General features: G+C 32.8%; 1 protein-coding gene across 4 annotated transcripts in view; it reads left to right on the top strand.

The window, feature by feature from the left end:
• LOC108756323 (protein FAM102B) overlaps positions 1-20,360 on the top strand; it is a 74,330-nt gene that overhangs the window by 2,099 nt on the left and 51,871 nt on the right. For 3 of the 4 annotated variants that reach the window (XM_018500051.1, XM_018500053.1, XM_018500054.1), the window contains exon 2: positions 4,833-5,602. In XM_018500051.1, coding sequence (XP_018355553.1) covers positions 5,457-5,602 — 146 coding nt within the window. In that variant the 5' untranslated portion in view covers positions 4,833-5,456. The remainder of the gene's footprint in view (positions 1-4,832; positions 5,603-20,360) is intronic. The other variant, XM_018500052.1, reaches the window with a different exon arrangement.

Genomic DNA, 20,360 nt, shown 5'->3' with positions numbered 1-20,360 from the left:
TTTTCGATATAATAACTATATACATTTTTGCAAGAACTATAAATATATTTATTATTACTAACATTATAGCAGTAATAATTGTAAAAATGGAACTCTCAATCATAATTGAAGAAATAAAGGCCTAATTATAAAATCTTGATATTAATAAAAATAAAAATAATTTGTTATTTTTTTATTATACACAATATCGAATAAATTTATGTAACGTCTTTAAGAAGTTACATGTTACAATACTTTTCTATTACGATCAATAATACATGAAAAAGTTAAAAAAAGCCTTGCCGGAAAAAGGATCTAATTGTGCCTTTATTCCGCCCATCTCCTCAATTATTTTACTATGCAGTTACAGTCATAAATACCGAACACTTTTCTCTCAGTGTAATATATGTGAAGAAGGTTTGTGTAAATTAGAACGATCCAGTTTTTGATTTATATTACTTAGACATGGTGAAATTTATCCTATAAAGATTAGTGTCTAAGGAGAAAGGATTTATATAAATCTTCTCGATTGCACTTATCGTGATTGATCTCATCCAAAAGTCGGAGTTAAGGGAGAGTAGCGAGATCGTTGAGTGAATATCGATGTCAATGACGCTCAATGAGCGGTAATCTATCAATGAGTATCTCCTTAATTTTTAAAGATACTGGGATAGAATTACTGCTTGTAATAAAAAATTGACAGATATTTTAAAGGCGATTTCTAAATAAAGATTTTAATTATTGAAATGAAATAAGTTTTTTTTTTTTTCGAAAACAATAGTAGATATTATAAGCTACAAGATATTATTTTTTATTAAAATAGCAAATTATAAAAATTGATTTTAAGTATATATTATAAATATATATCAAATCGATTCAAATTAATTTAGTTGTCAAGAACAATAATCTCAAAAAGTTTTTACTATTCTGAAATTATCCAATTATTTTGATTTTTTAAATCAATTTTGAATCGATCTTTCTTTAATCAAATTGATTTTATTTTTCTAACATTTTCCAGATTTGTGTGAAGCCCTCTATTTAAATAAAATATTATTTAAAGTACGTTAAACAAAAATTTCTTAATTTTTTAAGATACTTAAATTAAAAATACAAAGTTCTGTTAAAGTCGCTTTGCTAATTCGCGCCTTTGAAAATTAATATGTGATAAATATTTTATTGTTACACGATTACAATTTTCAAAGATCAGTAGTACTCCAACTTGATGAAAAAGGAATATTAATTTATTGAAAATTAATTATTGAAAATTTTCTTTCTACGAAAAGTGCAAGAAACTTAAACGAAAACATTTAAATTATAATATTTTCTATATATACTTTTCATTTATATGACTTATATATACATATATTATAATTGATTTGGAGAATTTCAATTTTTATAACTACAAATATTTTATTTTACAAACATTCCTACGTTATTTTATTAAAATATAGATTTTGCTTTTGTATCATAAATTTTGAGCTGCGATGAGAAGTCTATTGAAATATTACTGGAAAGCATTAAATTTCCCCGCTGCGTCAAGTGGCTTTCAAATATTTTTATCGCTGTCACTGGTCTTTATAATTTTGGCATCATCCTCCCTTCGGTAGCTTAAATTCCCGCTTCGTAATGGACTGTGCGCCGGTTGTTGTAGTTGTGTTTTTATCTCGACCTGCATCAGTCATTGGTGCTTCACGTTACTGCGTTGCTCTCATCCAATTCGCATCTCGAAACTCGATTCCGGGAAGGAATGGACTTCGCATTTTCAAGCGCATTAGCATATTCAGAACATCCGTCTCTCTAATTAGTCGTTATGCAGTTTGCGTTTCTCTCGCAGATATTTCGCCGCGCGATAAATTTTGTCACGATTTGCAAATTATTAAATCACTTTGTAACACAAAGAAGCGGCGAAGAAACGTTGTTTGCTTTTCTGAATAAAACACTTGCGGCGTGTGGCTTTTGTAATCATCTACTAAACGACAGAAATGTGTATTAAATGTTACTTTCTCTGCTAGATAATAATTTAATCTTTCTCTTTATTTTATCCGGGTTAACAATAATCTCTACTGTGGAAATGTTTTTGTTCCATTAATGAACCAGAATGTACTTGGAAAGAACACAATAATGTGCACATTATTTAAAATTATATCTACATTGACAACACGAAATGTACACAGAACATTGATATTTAGGATGTTATCTTGGTGTCTTCCGCAAACTTGAAAGATAACGATTTGGGTGATTTCTGCTTTCATCAAGTGTATGTAGATAGTATTTTTTCTGGCTTTATTTAATTCTGTTATCGCGTAATTAATTATACTATCGTTTATCTTTGCCGTTATTGCTGTAATCTCGAAGTGTTTAACGGATATTTTATTTTGCATATATTTTATCTAAAACTGCATAAATTTGAAAAATACTGTGACATGTTATGTACGAATCTTGCCTCTTAAATTGATAGCATACAAATTTGTTATCATACCATGCGTTCATATTGATAACATATTAAAATATAAACGTACACAATTGGAAAAAAATGTGTTGAATTTAACATAAATCGCATGTCTCAAACGGTCCATTCAAATTTTTGAGTTAAATTTACACAAGTTTACATGAATATGTTAGAAGATAACACAAATATTATGTAAGAGAATAAATAGAAAGAAAGATAACATCGACACAGTTTGTAAAGAAAAACCGTGAAAGTATATTTTTTGTTAGAAAATTAATATTTATGATATGTTAAATTAACACAAATTTCATTAATTTGTCTTAGAATTTACGTTTTAAAACACATTATTTTTATGTTACTTATTCACTTACTCATAAATTGTATTATTTTGACATTAAAAAACATTGAATATTAATTTCACAAAAAATCTTTAAATAATATATAATGATATTAAATAATATCATATTATGTTAAATTAACACGAATATGTTAAAAATTCATTATAAACGTGAGTGGACCGTTTCCAACATAAATACACAAATTTTTTTACTGTAATACATAAAGAAAAAGGTGATATCAGACTTTCTTAGATTTTTGTATTTACTTGGACAGCAAAATTTATGTATGACATTATTACTGACGAAAATGTGCTAAATTTTAATAAATATTTGTTTGAATAGTATACTAGTTAAATATTTATTAAATGTAAATATATTTATTTAGTATAACAACTATTGATTTGATTTAATTATCTTTTCTTTATCGAGATTAGACATTTACTTACAGTAAATATTTTTTTTATTGTAACTAATTTAATTAGTACCATTCGAAAAAAATATATTAAGGTTTAATAAATTTTTTCAGTGGACTTGTATAGCAAAACATTCTTTTATTCGTATTTCTCCAAACATGCAAATAGCCAAAATTTTTACGTTTTTAAATATTATTACATTTTCCTATTTTTATAAATTGTAGGATAGTATCGGACAGAAATATTAGATTATCCCAAAAATCCTTTTTGTTTTTTTTTTTTACTTTATTAAAATATAATTTATAATTTACTGACACAATATAATTAAGTGTATATGAGCTATTCTATTCTATCACTTTTCTCCATTTCTTTCTCATAATACCATTTTTCCAAAGTTTCTTTGATTTACTGACAACATACTGAATGTTTGATGATTTGTTACATCGCATTCAAAGGATTTTTTATCACAAAGAGAATTTTTTATCACAAAGAGAATTTTTTAAACAAAGGAACAAATAGTAATTAGAAAAGGCGAGATTTGAAGTGTAAGGAAAATAGAGTAGAACGTCCCAATCAAACACCAGCAACTTGTTTCGAACGGCCAAACTGCATGTCTCACGTGTAGGTGGACTTCCCAGTGGCTTGACAAATACTGTCACACGCGGTTAAAATTTTAAATAATTCTTGTTCTAGTGGTATCAGTCACTGCGCGATACCACTCGACTTTCCCCTATGTACACATTTGTTTGTCTGAATGAATTCTGATATTAATTTCACATTTTACATTTATTTCGAACGTAATACCGAGCTACTGTTGCAGTAAATTTCAATACATCTATCGTTTGTGAATAAATAGAATTAATTAATTTATTAATTAATATCTAAACAATTTCTTATATGTAATTGTATGTGTGTATAACTTAAGAAAACAAGTATTGTTGTATGATGCATGTATGTTTATTATTATCGATTATTATACTTTTTTTACAATATACAATAATGGGCGCGCAGTTTAGAAAAAAAAGATATATCAACAGAATTATTTTAATTGAAAATGATCTTATTGATTTAACAACAATATTAATGAAACAAAAAAATTTTATTGAATCAAGAACATGATACATTTATGACATACGTATATTTGTTTCATTAAGTGTTATTGAATTAACAAAATTATTTTCAATTAAAATATTGTGGTTGATAATATTTTTTTGGCAGTGTATTAAAATCTAGCTTCAATTGTTTGCTTTTGATGATTTCTTACTTATTTGATTAAAATTTTTTTGTTATTAATACATTTAGTGCGACGTGATATATACGCATAGCATTTCTAATTCCAATTTTAATAAAGGAATTTCCATTTATTATTGTATACAATTAATATTGTATGAAATGCTTGGACTTAGTGTGCACAGTTTTCGCAATTATATGGCCCAATAATAAACGTCTTCGATGAAGATTAATTACATTTTAATTTCATTACATTTTTAAATAATTTTGTCATACGCATTATGCTCATTCGTTCTTTTTCTTCGCGCAACAACGCAACAAGTGATTCGCGTCGTTTTCTTCTCCACGTAAACCGGTTACTTTCCCCTTATTTGCCCCGCATCGTTATGTTCACACTAATAAAACGTTGAATTTTACTTGCAGTTCCAGTTCCAATGAAAATGGTGAGCAAGTGTGCCAGCTGCATTTCTTCCTTTTGAATCTTGTCGCAAACGTCGATGAACGTGGGAACGACAAGTTGCGTCGATGAAGCATCCGCGGGATCACGAAACCGTCGTCCGTCACGTCGCACTCGCTCCTAAGACGTTCCTCTTCTGGGGGAGAACTCCCGATGGCAGAAATCGCGCGGCGTAATCCCCGCCTCCAGTTGTGGCAGCAATCTCAATCGCGCGAAACGAAAAACTGAAGATTTTTAGGCGATTGGGCTTCGTTATCTCTTCCGGTGTATATTTTCCATAATTCAACGTCGGGAATGACTTTCCCGTGCGTGCGCGAAATGTTAGTGAGACCGATGATTCGTAGAACCGCGAAGTGATAGTCGAAGAAACGCGAACGATCGGTTCCAGGAAGCTACGAAATTGGCCGTATGTATCTATCGGCCGGGATCACCTGCGATTGTTGAATTGAAGCCAAGGACAGTGTCCTGCTGAAGAGGTCCGTACACAGGTGGACAAACCCGAGATTCCCGCCTTATCTTCAGGACTTGTTTGAGAACTTGCGCGTTACACGCAAACAGGATTCAAAGTGCGGTGTCCCGGCCTCAGTGAGATGGCCTTCATGATGAAAAAGAAAAAGTACAAATTCTCTGTGGAGGTCGACCTCGAGGAGCTCACGGCGGTGCCATTCGTCAGTGCCGTGCTTTTCGCCAAGCTAAGGCTTCTGGACGGCGGTTCCTTTGTCGATCATTCCACCAGGTGAGTGTTGCTATTCTGAAATACCGTTAATGGAGATAGCGAGTTAAAATTGATTTCACGCGTATATACCTTTGTAGCCAAACGAAAATGTGTATGTTTGTATTCACGAATTTAACCAGTGAAGTTTTAATCGTATGCGTTAAGTGTCTCAGATTTCCCCCAGTTCTTCTTACAAAAAAAGTGTATTGATCCTGAATAGATTTGTGCATCGTGACTGATCCTATTCAGAATCAATGCACTTTTTTTGTGTACCGTGACTCGACTCATCTCGTAAAAAGAACTGTGGGAAATCTGGGACGCTTAATGTATATGTCGAATGATTAAAACTTTCCTGGTTAAATTAAGGTGAACACAAACATACACAGCGTTTTTGTTTATCTACAAAGGTATATGCTTTTCAATAACATCGTCTTTAACTTTCCTGTTCGCACTCAAAGTGTGAAATCCATTTTAACTCGTTGAACTGATCCTATTCAGGACGTAGGATTTTATAAACCCGCAAAATATTTCTTTCCGATGTACCATCAATTTCAAGTGGATTGGATTGCGATCAAATCGACTGAAACTTTACTTCAGAAGCGTTCGCGGTGCGCTTATTATAGAGAAAGAGAGTTCGGTTGTATGTAAGAAGCGAACGCATTGTTCTGAGAAATCTTTGTGTTCACGCGCGTTTAATAAGCAAGTAGCGAAAATAATAACAGAAAGTTAAAGTAGCAAGGCGATGAACAGTCACGCGAAACGTGCTGGCATTGGGCAATTCGCAGAATGTTAATACGAACATATATAAATGTAAATATTACGAAATATAAATTAATCTCAAATGCATGATGCAGATTATTTTGGCGATAGCAAACGTCCGGCTATTTTATCTAACGCACGTCTATTTCAAATCCGAGTTTACCGGATTTACGTAACTTTACTGTATTGTCATAAGTGCAATTACAACAGTATCTATGTATATAAGTTATCTCACAGGAAAATACTCAACTGCTATATCTCAAGGCACGTTTGTAGAATGAATCACTTGGAATCACTAACACGATTATTAATACAACTGATCATTGATACAATTATGTAATAAAAAATTGTGTAAAAGGTGCAAATTCAGAGAACTGTCATTATTTTTCAATTTAGGATAAAATGGGATAATTTAGATAGGTTAATAGAAATTTTAAAATTGTATAAAAGATTAAGGTCGCATTGTGTATTTAATCAAACATATAAAACATACTTTATTGCAGTAATAATGTATGTTTTATATGTACAATTGAATACTTCATGATGCGATCTCAATTTTTATACAATTTCAAAATTTTTGTTAACCTATTCAAATTACGCTGCCTTACCCTGCTTTTAATTATTTTGCGAAATTTGCTATTATTTTAATTAATTAACACAACAAGTCAACAGTCCAATATTATCTGATTTTAGACTTAACATTTATGGAAATATATTCTTTTTAATTTTGATCAAATTTACGAAAGGGTCAACACACTTTCTCAACATATATTCTTCTAAAATGGAATATGTTTGCGGTAATTCGGATAATACATGTGTTTATCATAAATACGCGCGCGTTTCGCGTAATCCGTTTCACTGTATCCCGTTTCTCTAGAGTCCTAGCCTTAAGACCGCTGCTTAAGCGCCTTAAAGCTTGAACAGTCTTCAAGTTGGAGACTAGCTAGAGCTGAGCTTCCGGCTTGGTTCAACGAAGTTTTAATAGTTCAACAGAAAAAGCAAACTGCGAGCCGCTAAATATAGGTCTCGACTATGGCAGGCCACATTATACACTCGCAAATTCTGTACAGGCATCTTGCGGCGTCTCGCCATAAGAGAATCCCAATGTGCGTGTTTCCGCGTCATCGCCGAGAATACAGTTTTCAATTTTAGTCGCGTTACTCGTCAATTTTACTCTCGATTTGCTGCAGGTTTTGATGAATAGCTTAGCAAGACAAAATAAAACGTAATAAAAATTTCCCAGGATTAGAAAAGATTAGAAAGCTAATTGCACGTGCTTTTCCTGCTAGTTTAAAATAGAATTACTCGAAAATGTACAGATATCAAAAGAGAATACATAAAAGTTAAAAAAATTTTTCATTTTGTGTGAGACTAATCCACAAACGCGTTCTGTAGAGATGTTACATCGAAATTATATACACATTCTCTCAATTTGAAACATTTGAAGCATTTTACGAATTAAAGTCATAAAATAAATAAATTTTTTTTAATGCTTCTCTCGCTTGCTATTTTTCAGAATTAAATTTACGGAATCGTATCCACATTGAAAACGAAAAAATAATTTATTCTAATAACGAGTGAAGTTAATAAAAAATATCGGAAAAGTTAACGGAACTCGCACAATATATCGGATAACGAGGTGAAATAAGCCTGTACCGAGAACTGCATTCCCGAGTGCATAGAAACGTGACATATATGTTATTATATAGCGCAAAAATGTAAAGTTCACCGCGCCGGGCATAGTTGAAGTCTTTATTTCCGTCGAGTATCTATTTCTGGAAAGTCTTGAGTTCTATGGACAGCAATATAAATCTTGATAATCGTCATAATAGGTTTTTATGATAAAACTTCAACTGTTTGCCACAATATTACAAGCGGAAAAAAAGGTTCCCTTCCAGATTAACGCTTGTTGATATAAGTAAATGAATTAAGTATTGAATACTAAACATCACGTGTTGTAACTAATTAATAATGCTCAAATCAATAATGCTCAAAATTTGCAAGATGTTGCACACGAGCAATATATTAGTAAATTATTTTGCGCTTGTACATGAATATAAAAATATATCGAAAATTGTATAGTGCTCCGTGAAATATTGAGCAATAAATTATTTTGTACATTAAATATACATGTTCATAGTTTATACGGTACATAAAACGAAAAAAAAAGTAATATTAAAACGATGTTTATCGACTAATTAATTTTACTTCAGTTGTTCACATTCAAAGCTTCTTAACGGACTTCAATAAAATCCCATTCAATTATTATAATCCTTTTATAACATATTACAGATAGAAAAAAGTTATTACAATACATGTACGATGGTACAATTAAATCTGTAAAACGGCATATCGTTGTTTCAATTATTGAGTTGTGCGTACTAAAGGTATGAAATTAACGGGTTTACAATTAGCATGTTACTTTTTCTCGTAGAACTCGCGATGTCGAATACAATAAATTGAAAACTGGAGTCTAAAGAGAGCCTGTCTTGTTTAACAAAACGAGCTATTGTTAGTTCTCTCACTAGCGAGAGAACTAACAACACTGCGATGTTTGTATCCCGTGCGTTATGCGCGGTGTTATATGCTTTCTTCTCTTTCTCTCTCTCTCTCTCTCTCTAAGTAGAATAATATTTCTATCTGTGTGTGCAAGTGCGTGCGGCATAAATTCTACCATCGTTTATGTAAGCGTTTCTGCTTAACAAGGCATTTCACCGCATAAAATATAATGGTGAAACGTAGTGTATTTTTTTCTCAGAAGTGGGATATCAAAGTATTATTTCTTGTGTGTTACCTTCTCAAATTTCAAATAATATCCTTACTAGAAAGCAAACATAAGTATATAATGAAAAGAAAATATATAAAGAAATAGTTCCGCGGCGCATATTTTTCGTGGAAGTATTATATTATTCACTTTCGAATTTATTTCTCCGTTTTCGAATATTCGTTTCATCCCTTTTGCCATGTGATATATTTTTTTTGTTCAAAGTAGGAATAAGTCGATAAAACCAGTCGCACAAAAATGATCCGACTCTATGACGTGTACTGGTCGCACATTCGCGTGAAACCGCTTTTTAAAACCGTCACTTTTATTTCGGATATCGATGTGTTGGTGGAGATATGGGGACGACTATTGCACCTGCATCAGAATACAGTTTCCATGAAAGGCACTCCAGTCATATTCCATTAGTATCGACTTAAAAAAAGAAGAGTTCCCTTGCATGATAATAGCATCGTGCTCATTAGTTGTCTAGTCACTTTCTGTTTCTAAATATATGTAGCCTTTCTTAAATTCCTCCTTTCTAATTTCTTCTTCACATTAATTAAACCGCTAACGAACTATATGATATGGTATTCTAGCCACAAAGTGAAAGAAAGCACGTTTTATTAACCCAATTAGAATCATTCGTTGTCACATATAGATATATTTATTGGATTTTAAAAAAGTTAGATATTTATTTAATGGTATACATAATAAGTCATTTCATTTATTCATTTCACTGTCTAATAACATTTTAATATTGGAAGATATTAAAAGCGATGTTAAAGAATAAAATTTTTAATTTTATAAATATGTATTTTAATTTCGTAATTTGTACAAAATTGCTATGTAAGAAAGACAAGTTTTTATATCAGAACAATTCACGCATGATACCTACAGAATTTTAAACATATATAATGATATACGTATATATATGTGTATATATATATAATAGTATATAATAGTTTGCAGAAATAATTGAATAAGCTTTTGGTTAATCGATTATCAAATACAGTATATATATATATAATTTTAGTAATTAATTAACGAAAGCTTATTTGAACCAATTTTGCAAATCTGTCTCGCTTGTGCCCTTAATCACTGCAATAATTACGCAAGTTAAACAGATTGATCAGTTATTTGCGCATCATTAATTCTTGTATTTCCGATACGCTTAGAAAACTTTAATTCAGTTTAATTCTATCGACTTTCTGAACGATTTCTCCTATCGACTGCTAGCGCTGTTTTAAAGTTTTCCTTGTATATCAATAATGATATCGCAACACTTTTATAGAGATAATTCGAAATTGGAAGATATGAAGGAATTTAGATTTACACCATTTAAACGATTTTGTTAATTATTTTTATTTTCCACAATTGTCTTATACTTTAAAAAGTATACTTTAAAAGTATAATTTTGATTCAGGAAGTAGTAATAAATTCTATTTGTGACGCATAAGCTTTTTTTGTTAAAGCTTCTGATTTTTAAGTATTATTGAAGAAAATACAAAATATGGGTATACAAAAGGCTGTCGTAAAAAAGGGTATTTTTATTACCTTCGTATTTTTATACAATTCTGTATAGAATGATATGTAAGTTTTTACAGGAAAACTGCTTTCCATTATTCACAAGTATGACAAGTACTGAAAATCTATATGTTTATGTATAGTATAAATTTTTAGTATTCGCAGTGAATAACGGAATGTATCCATAGTTGAAAAAAGCGAAACAAGGTCGTGACAAGGTTTCTGATAATTCTATATCAATCCATTAGTAGGTTTATCGATTAGCTATAATAAGTATATGCTATTATGTATATGCGCATATAAGATAAATGCATCGTCTCTATGCGCTCGTCAAGGAAAAAAATTATCAATTAACGTGAATAGCTTGTATAACTGATTCTTGAATGTACCCTGGAAGAATCCGCTAATTTGAAAGTGCATAACAGGAGAGGATAATGAAAAATTTGATTAATTGCGCCAATGCGAAAACGATTACTCAGCTACATCTTACAAGAAAAATGATGATGAATTTTTTGACGAATTATGTTAATTACTCGCGTATTACCGCATTAACCGCGATTTAATAATTGAATTATTATGCATCACTGTGCTTACTTACGAGACGCTCATTTAGTTGCTAATTGATTACATGTTGCACTTCACTGCATTCTCAGTCATAACAAAGAATTACATAGTACGATACCGCATTGACCCACATTTCCGTCGCGCATTTAACACGCTAAGTATGACTGTCACAATTGTCACAAATCTATGTAGGTATTCCACAGTTTCCGACACTCTGTTCAACTACGGAGATTGTCGTTTGAAAATTAATTTTTCCGATTGTATATAATCGAAAGTATGCATTATTGCACGGAGATTTCATTTAACTAAGTATACAGATGCGTAGTAAAATCTTATTATATCTAAGCAAGTATTTCAGATTTTTCAATTAGCAGAATTTTAATTTGCGCTTTAACTGTTGGATTATTTAAGTTTGACAGTTAAAAACACAGTTTTGAAAGAAAATTCTTTGAAAGAAAAATTCGTCAAATTAGATTTCCATTAATGAAATATCGATCGTTACCTCCAAAGAAATGAATAAGAGGAATGGAACTTCCTGATATTTTGTACATATATTGAGTATATAAATATGAATTCTCAGAAATTAATAGGCACAGTTGCCATGAAATACAGTTAGAATGTGCATGTTATTTTTACTTTTATTTCTTGAAAATCTGAATCATTGTTTATGAGAGGAATGATTTATTAGTTCTAAAATTAATACGATGACATTACATGAAATTATCATTACATAGGACGCAATCGCAAATTGAAACGATATTTTTAAAAGTACACGACTAACTATATATTATAAATGAAATCAATCGTACCCATAATAGAACAAGCAAATGTGCTAAAAAGAAGTTGATACATACACGGCATGTACTAATTAGGATTAATAAATAGCATCAATATTGAATAGCACACTGTGTCATGGCGAGAAATAATAGCTGGTTCTGCGAAACCGGCAGCAATTAATTGACATTTGAAATCAAAACAAGTGGCGATAGAAACGGGGACAAAGGTGGAGTCGATGCTGCGATCGAGCTCCACATTGTACTTAAGACAGTCTATGCGTTAAGGGCGTTCGCGTGTTAATTCATTACAGGCTCTGTGCAGTGTTCCACCGCTTGCGCCTAGAATGGAAACTACTGAATTCAACGAGAATTTAGTTCGGCGAAAACTAATTTCTCCCAGTTTTTTCGGCTCGCTAACTGTGCGAGAATTTGCCTTGTTCGTTAAAATGATGATTTGTATACCGCCAAAAAAAAAAAAAAATGAATTTAATTCATAAAATTTTCCTATTTTACAGTTACTGCATAATTATTTATGCATTGTGCTGTAACAAAGGAGAAGCGATTTCGTATTTTGACGAGGGAACTTTCCTCAAATGAAATTTCTTCAGAATATAAAGAATTGTATAAAACTGATAAATAATTTCTAAAACACTAAAATATTTATGCGAGTAATACAGCTGTTATCTAATTGCTTGGATTTATTCTTTTGCATTCGTAAAGTAAGAGGAAGATAGATAAGCCTAGTGATACATAATAAATCTGTCCGAATATTTTTTATGATAACAGAGAGTCTTATTTTAAATTTTATTTTACAATATAAAAGTTTCTAGAAGTAATCTGAATTACATTTGTTTAAAATAAATAACGTTAAATGGTACGTTGAACGACGGAATGAATAGACTGAACTTTATAATCGGATCGAGATAAGTGCTTCAAGCTAGTAGTAACTATCTTGTCCATCGTCTTTCCGTCAGCTGCGCCACTTTGAACCATGACCTTCTGCGAAATCGTCTCTCAGACCCTCCATTCGGCTAACCTCGCAACGAAAATTCCACGCGACGATGCGGCGAATCTCCAAATTTACGGTCGACAAGAAATCGATAATGGTGGAATGCAGAGAATAAAGAGCGGTGATGGGAAATTATTACGCGTGTCTTTGTGTCCAATAGAAAAGAAAAAAAAGCAATCCGTTTAATTTTCAAACTTATTCCACTGCCATTGCAGAAGAACGCACATAGCAGCAAGCTTTGAATATTTCTTTATTTTATCCGCGAATCTAGATAGTTGGCTGAGTTTAATTTTTCTTTTTTTTTGTTTCTTTCTCTCTTCTAATTACTTTCTCTAAAAATTCGAATTGAATCAAACTTTTACGTGAGATAAAATGAGAAAGAAATATAAGAAGTATCTTTATAGGCTTAAAATTGTAATGATTTTTTCATGAAATGGATATAAAACTTAAGATAAAAATAAAATTATTCCCCATGTAATTTACAAGCATATTTTATATATGAATATTGTACACAAAAGAACGATTTTGCTGAAGTATCTAAAAATTTTTGATACAGATTTAAAAATAATTTTGTTGTGGATCTTTGAAGTTGATATATTTTATTAATATAAAAAAAAATAATGATAGTTACAGTAGCACTTTTAGTTTTTTTTTTGGCATTTTTTCCGATAGTTCTGCAATAGTTTCAGCGCTTTCTATATGTTTTGCTCAAAATCCTGGCTTTTATAGTTATTTTTAAATAATTATTAAACATGAGTGCTCTCTGGCACCTATGGGAAGTATTCCCAGAAAGTGTTGGAACTATTGCAGAACTATCGGAAAATGCCAAAAAGTCGGCTGAAATTGGCCGTTACGTGGTAGTTTACTCGTGTAATGAAATGCCAGATCAGATTAAAAAATTATTTAAAAATACTTAGAGAAACTACAATAGCTTAAATTATAAAATCTATCAGGAACTATAAAACTCTTCGAGATTTATAAAATTTCGTGATTAAAATTAATTTTTTTCATTTTAAGATGTCATGAGAAATTATCAAATTTTTAAATGTTATTTTTTTTGGTTAAATCAACGGAACTATTTCTATATAAATTCTATTAGGCACTATAGAACTAATACGGCTGTAAACGGAGCTTGCATTAAAACTTGTAGTGCAAAAAGATAAGGTACCAACTTTACATTTTTTATACAAAAAAAAAATCAGAAATAAAAATATGACATGCTAATTTCGCGAATGTAGCGCGAATGAAAATTTTTTATTTCGTATAAAAAATGCGGAACTTTTTTTGTTTTATAAGAAACCGTGGAACTATAAAAAGTGCTAGTGGAATTATAATTTTTTTTATATTGGTAGTATATCGTGCTAATTTCACAAATCCTTTTGTTATTATTAGAATAATTACGTAGGCATCTCAAGCACGATGAGCAATGCTGTAAAATGTTTTGACACTTTAGTAACCAATTTGAACATCCTACATAATTATTTTAATGACCCCAACAAAATTGTTTTGGGGTCTATGTTTAATTAAATTTTTAGATACTTTTTAGCAAAACTGTTCTTTCCGTGTTTAATTATGAGATGAAAAGGAAATTGGACCTACAAATCCAAGGGTGAGAACATTTTACGTTTCTCCCACGACGATCGTAACCAAAATATAAGATCGGCTTGGGTTTTTTTACGATCGTGCCCGACAGAGATTTTTTGATTCCCAATGGTGGAACCATTGACTTGGAGAGCCGCGAGAAGATTTACGAGCGACGTACGGACGATAGGCATGGAAAAAGAAGGGAGAAAATTAGGAGGAGGATGGCATGCGATGATAATGGACAATGTCCTGTCGTATACGATGTCCCTGCGTGGAAGTGACCGGCCGGCCGTGCTCGAGGACCTGACACCACTTCATATGTGATGATGAGGAAACGCCCGATTACAACGCTGCTCCGACAGCCGCGGCGAGCGTTACATAGTTAATATTTCTGCGTGTACCAACGCAGATGATTATGTTGATGCACGCACGCGTCGGAGATAGACGGGATATGTTGTGTTCCCGTGCGCATATTTGCCGAAGGGATGGGAATTAAAAAGATCGTAGAAAGGGATTGACCGTGCAACCTCATGTCTGACACATTGTATCAATTGATGTATCAATTGATCCGCTTACGTGTCACTGACACCTGTATTGTTCCGATATCGCTTATTTCGGCAGACATTACTGTCGCATTAGACTGTACGATTTATTTCAAATACGTTTTAAAAATACGTTGTAATTTTGGCTTTATGTATTTTCTGCATAAAAATAAACATATTTTGGCTTCATAGTTGATCACTTACGGTGAGAAAACAGAAGATTCTTTTTTGTGAAAAATATGAAAGTTTGTAATGCTTTTGTGAACTTTCAAATCAATATTTTTTCCATGCTGTTCTAAAACATTTTCCGCAGTATTAATATTTTCTGTGTTATATCGTGAGTTAGCAGAATCCACGAACGTGTACATATTTATGCCGATATTCTGTGTACATGCATTAAAGATAATAGTTGCTATACAGTTTGCCCTATAATCCATTATAAGGGAATCGAGTGCGAACACGTTCGCTATTTGTAATTGTCATTTATGTTGTGCAAGAATATTTAGTTACAATTACATTTTGCACTTGTCAATTATGTGGTGCAGAAGTATTTAGTAACAATTACATTTTGCTTTTGATACCATGATATCTCTCTCTCTCTCTCTCTCTCTCTCTCTCTCTCTCTATTTAAGAATAATACAAATTATATATAATGCTTTCGTGTTTCTCGCTCAATTTAATTATTTTTCAAAATGAATATTTTCGTAACGCGTAATTGAAGGATTTCCGAAATATTAAAAATTCAAAACTGACCTCTATTAATAATGCTTTAGCAAAAAGCCTGATACAGCATTGAGAATAATATCTGTTATATATTGGATAATACTTATTTAACGCCCACAATTGAATAAAATTAAAATATTATGGAAAAAAGATTATCGTCAGGATATGCAGATTTTCTTTATCACATTTCCTCCATCTCTTTTACATTTTTTTATTAAGAATAATTTAAAAGCTTACATTTTCTTGAAGATACTTTCAATTACGTAATATCAATACGACTGTATTACTCATTTATATGACACAGTGCCGCGGTGGGATCGATTATTATACGGCTATTGATGATACGCAAAGGAAAAGCGAAAGTATCGCCGGTCAACGTTCGAATTATGAATAGGATTGCCGCTCGGCGCAAGATAAATGAGCATATAAAGTTATCAAGCGGAACCGCTCGTTATAAGAATCTTGGCTCCTCAATTATCGAGTGTACATAATTACGCGCGTGAGCCGTAAGGCACACCTTGTATTAGTTGATCATATCACACATATAATATTCTAACTTATAACTTTCAGTGGGACATCGGTTTAATCACCATTATCGTGCGCGGTGTTAACGATGCTTAATATTATTCTAATAAGGGGAGGATGACTATAGATAGAATTTAAGATAGAATATAAAATGCAGGAGCATTTTCCAATCGAATAAGGAATAAAGTCGCAATCGTAAAATATTTGTCGACTGGAAAAACTAATTGAATGTCAAAAACAATTGTGATTATTCCACACGTGTAATTTCGAGTAATCCCCCCCCTACTCTTTCCGTTGAATGCGAGAAACAACTTTTATTTCCCGCAGCCTACTTAATAATAATGTCGCCTACTTTCCGCGAAATGAAATATCATTACCGATGTTGAGGTTTAAGGTACCGAATTGATTCCGTGGAAAATCGCTCAAATTCCCGATTTCTTCGCCATGGTACGTCTTGATCGCTCATATACGATTGTTTCTCGTGCACTCATCGAATGCACTCCTTGACCACTTGCAGTGGCTTTCGCCTGCGCAAACTGGTAAGTAGTAACGGTAATTCATAAGTGGACCGGCTCTCGTCCTCGTGAACACAGGGCCACCACTCCATTCTGCGTTCTCGTCGCGGTCATTTGATCGTAATAATCGTAATGTCCGATGCTGTGTGATGTCGCCATTCACACGCATATCGTCGCTGACCAGGAAGTCACGCACGTACACGCAGAAACGGGAACTTTTTGTCGAGCGCGGGCGTCTCGATATCCTTTATTTCCGGCAGAACGTCTGCCGAAATCTTTGATGTTTGCATTCTTCGTAGTATGCGCTATCTTATTCACACATTCATAAATGGTAAGCTCATTATCCTTTACGGTAGAACGCCCGTGTAGAATGCTGATAACTTAACGGGAACTTTGCATTCGGGGAATATATCTCTGCTGTATTTGATCTACGGATTTTTGAGATTAGTGTTATATCTCTTAAGGAGTAAAAAAATTGTTTTCAAGTTTTTATCTCGCAAACATTATTGTGTATGGTTTTCATGTTTATATATTTTGTCGTTGAAAAAACAGGCGTAAAAACAAAAGTAATAAATATAGAAGGAAAAGCAATTACATGACGGCAAGGCTTATATGTATAATTTGTGATTGAAAAAATAATTTGTGATTTATAAAATATGTATAATGAAAATATTGTGGACATTTTAATGACAGTTTGCTTATTAATTTAATAATTATATCTAATAATTATATCTTAATAAAGCTAACTTTATTAAGATGCAACGATAAATTTTGTAGCATACAAACTACAGACAAGCATTAATAATGAAAGTAACTTAGCGCACGTAGCGAAAATGCTTCTTGCTGAAAAAGCAAGGTTGCAAGTGTGCTTGAAGTTTTACTTGACACTGGCCAGGTGAAGACCGAGGAGAAGATCGAGGAGAAGAACACGTTCGGCCACTTCCCATTGATGGATATCGTCCGAAGAAGACGGTGGTCACACGTTCGATTTCTCCTGTTTTCACCAGGTCGTTTTTCGCCATCGGATTTGAGAGTTAATCTGACAGAAAAACCCGAAACACGTTTACGCATTCGACAATCGATTCGGGCATTTCAATATCCGAATATCAAAAATTCTGTATTAGCGAGAGCATGAAATACATCCAGAGAGATGTAACAGCACTATATATTATATATCAGTACAAAATTGCCCTTCCCAACTTTTATTGCTAAAATAACAATATAGGATTCTATTTAAATAACAATGGATGAATGAATTAATATAGTTTTACCCAATTTTAGAAATTAGTTATCTATTTTAGAGTATTAGAGTATTTCGAGTATTTCACAAAACTGTATTTAGGTACTGCATGTACTGTAAATATTTACATGTATTTATGTAAAAGCTGAAGTTCAATAACTTCGATAATCTCTTTCCTTTCATACGGCTTATATTACGCTTTACGGAACATTTTTCGAGCTTTAGACTACCGCAATGTGCTTTCCTCGGAAGTTCGATAGTTCAGGTTTTAGGTACTCGTACACCCCGATTCATTTTGCGCCGGTGCCAAATAAAAACATTTTTCCAGGAAACGTCCACTTTCATTTTTTTTTCCCCCACGGAGCGAGTACAATTCGGATGTACAGAGAAAATCCGCGATTAACGGGAATAAATCGCTCGTTCGACAGTGTTCTCTTTTGCGATTTTTCAGTTGCGTTCTAACTTCGTCGGATGTGAAAAACTTTGCACGCGGTAAATTTTTTACTTCGCTACTTACTATACGCCTGCCTTCGTTTTCTTTCGTATCTCGATTTTTCATGTAATGGCTCCCGATTTCTGTCTTCGTCTTACGCTCTGTCACTTTCTGTGTGCTTTCGAGAGGATTGACAGGAAGAACTGCCGGAAGCGAAGCTGTTTCTTTCTTCCATGTGCACTTCCTGCCCGATTGAATATATTCCCAGCCGTCGCGATCGTTTACCTTTGAAAATTGTGACTGTGACGCGGAAGTAGAGCAGACGTCAATTTTCACAGCGGTTATTTCATTGGCTGTATATCACACCCATCACAGTAAGCGAGAAGTATTGAGAGTTTGAGGCGTCTTCCAGTAAATTGATTGTTTACCACTATAAATTACACTTACATTATTATACCGTACCATTAGATTGCTAGGCGAAAGGCGCAATTAAATATTTTAAAATCTGATAGAAACAAGAGAATCAGTTGATACTAGCAATCAAAATATACCATTTAATAAATTTATACAAAATAATGTATTGTAAAAATACTTTTCCTAAAGTATAAAAAATATCTATGCTTAATTTATTTTATATTAGTGAAAATTTTTCTGCAAAATAACGAGCTAATTTATTTTTATAATTCAATGTACAATTATCACGATTCAAGGTAAAGCATATTATATAGAATTATCTATAGTTCACATACATACAGCTTAAGCTCTGTCTTATTTTTTCCGAAAAATGCTACAAACAGTCCTTTCAACGCAAACAAACTTTCAATTGAAAAGCTAGGTATGTTTGCACTTTAATTGAAGTGTCCTCAATGCTCTTTGCTGAAGAACCTAACCATGATCCCAGAATCTTTCTGAATATTCATTAGATCATTCGGGGCGCATCTTTCGACATTGTGATTAATCCAAAGCTTCTATTGTCTCACGAAGATTCGCATTGATGACTTGTAACGCGCGCGAATGGGTTTTGATATCGAATCTTCGAAACTTAGTGAGCAGTTTAGAGATTCGGGTGAGCGCAACACGAGCGGACATTTCTGAGAGCTGAATTTCCCAGGAATTGTTAATTCCCGCACGTTCGAGTTCTCGTGAATTTCGAGAGTTGTTTAGGATACAGCCAATTCATAGATTATCGTTTATCTAACTGACAATGACTGAAAACGGAGATCGTTTCTTTGCTCGAAATGCCCATCGAAATCCCGAGCAGCGATTCCTGGAAAAATCGAGTTTTGTCCGAACTTTCGTAGGAAAACAATTTCGTCGAAACGGGAAGCTCGTGATAGAAGGAGCAAGCCAGTTTTCCGAAAAAGTCGCGCGATTGGCATTTCTATTTCCTTTTGCGCGAGATATTTTTCGAGCGATACTTTGTAAGGGTAGAGATAGTTATCTTTCTTCTGCCGAACTTCACTGAAACTTCGAATTAAAACGCCAATCGTCGCTCGCGGTCGAACGAGCGAGTAGTAACGAAGAGACAACTTTCATTTTTCGATATTATTAGCTAGATAAAACAGAAAGTTTGAGAATGGAAAGGACATGAAGATGGATCGATGAATTTACCATAGCACCAGTGGCGTATTAAAGCCCGTCAGGTTCTTCTGGCCAAATGATAATCCGGATTGCCGGCATCGATTGCATGAGCCGATGTTTCCGCCTTCTATTGACCTTGAACGCCCACGCAAATTTGCTGAATGTGTCTCTCTTGCTCCAAGATAAATGGCTGGTACGGGTGAAAGAAATCGAGAAAAGTGAGAACCATTCCTTGATGCC

This window comes from Trachymyrmex septentrionalis, unplaced genomic scaffold, assembly GCF_001594115.1.
Source record: "Trachymyrmex septentrionalis isolate Tsep2-gDNA-1 unplaced genomic scaffold, Tsep1.0 scaffold97, whole genome shotgun sequence".
Lineage (NCBI taxonomy): Eukaryota > Metazoa > Arthropoda > Insecta > Hymenoptera > Formicidae > Trachymyrmex > Trachymyrmex septentrionalis.
This window is presented reverse-complemented; position numbering and strand designations above follow the sequence as displayed.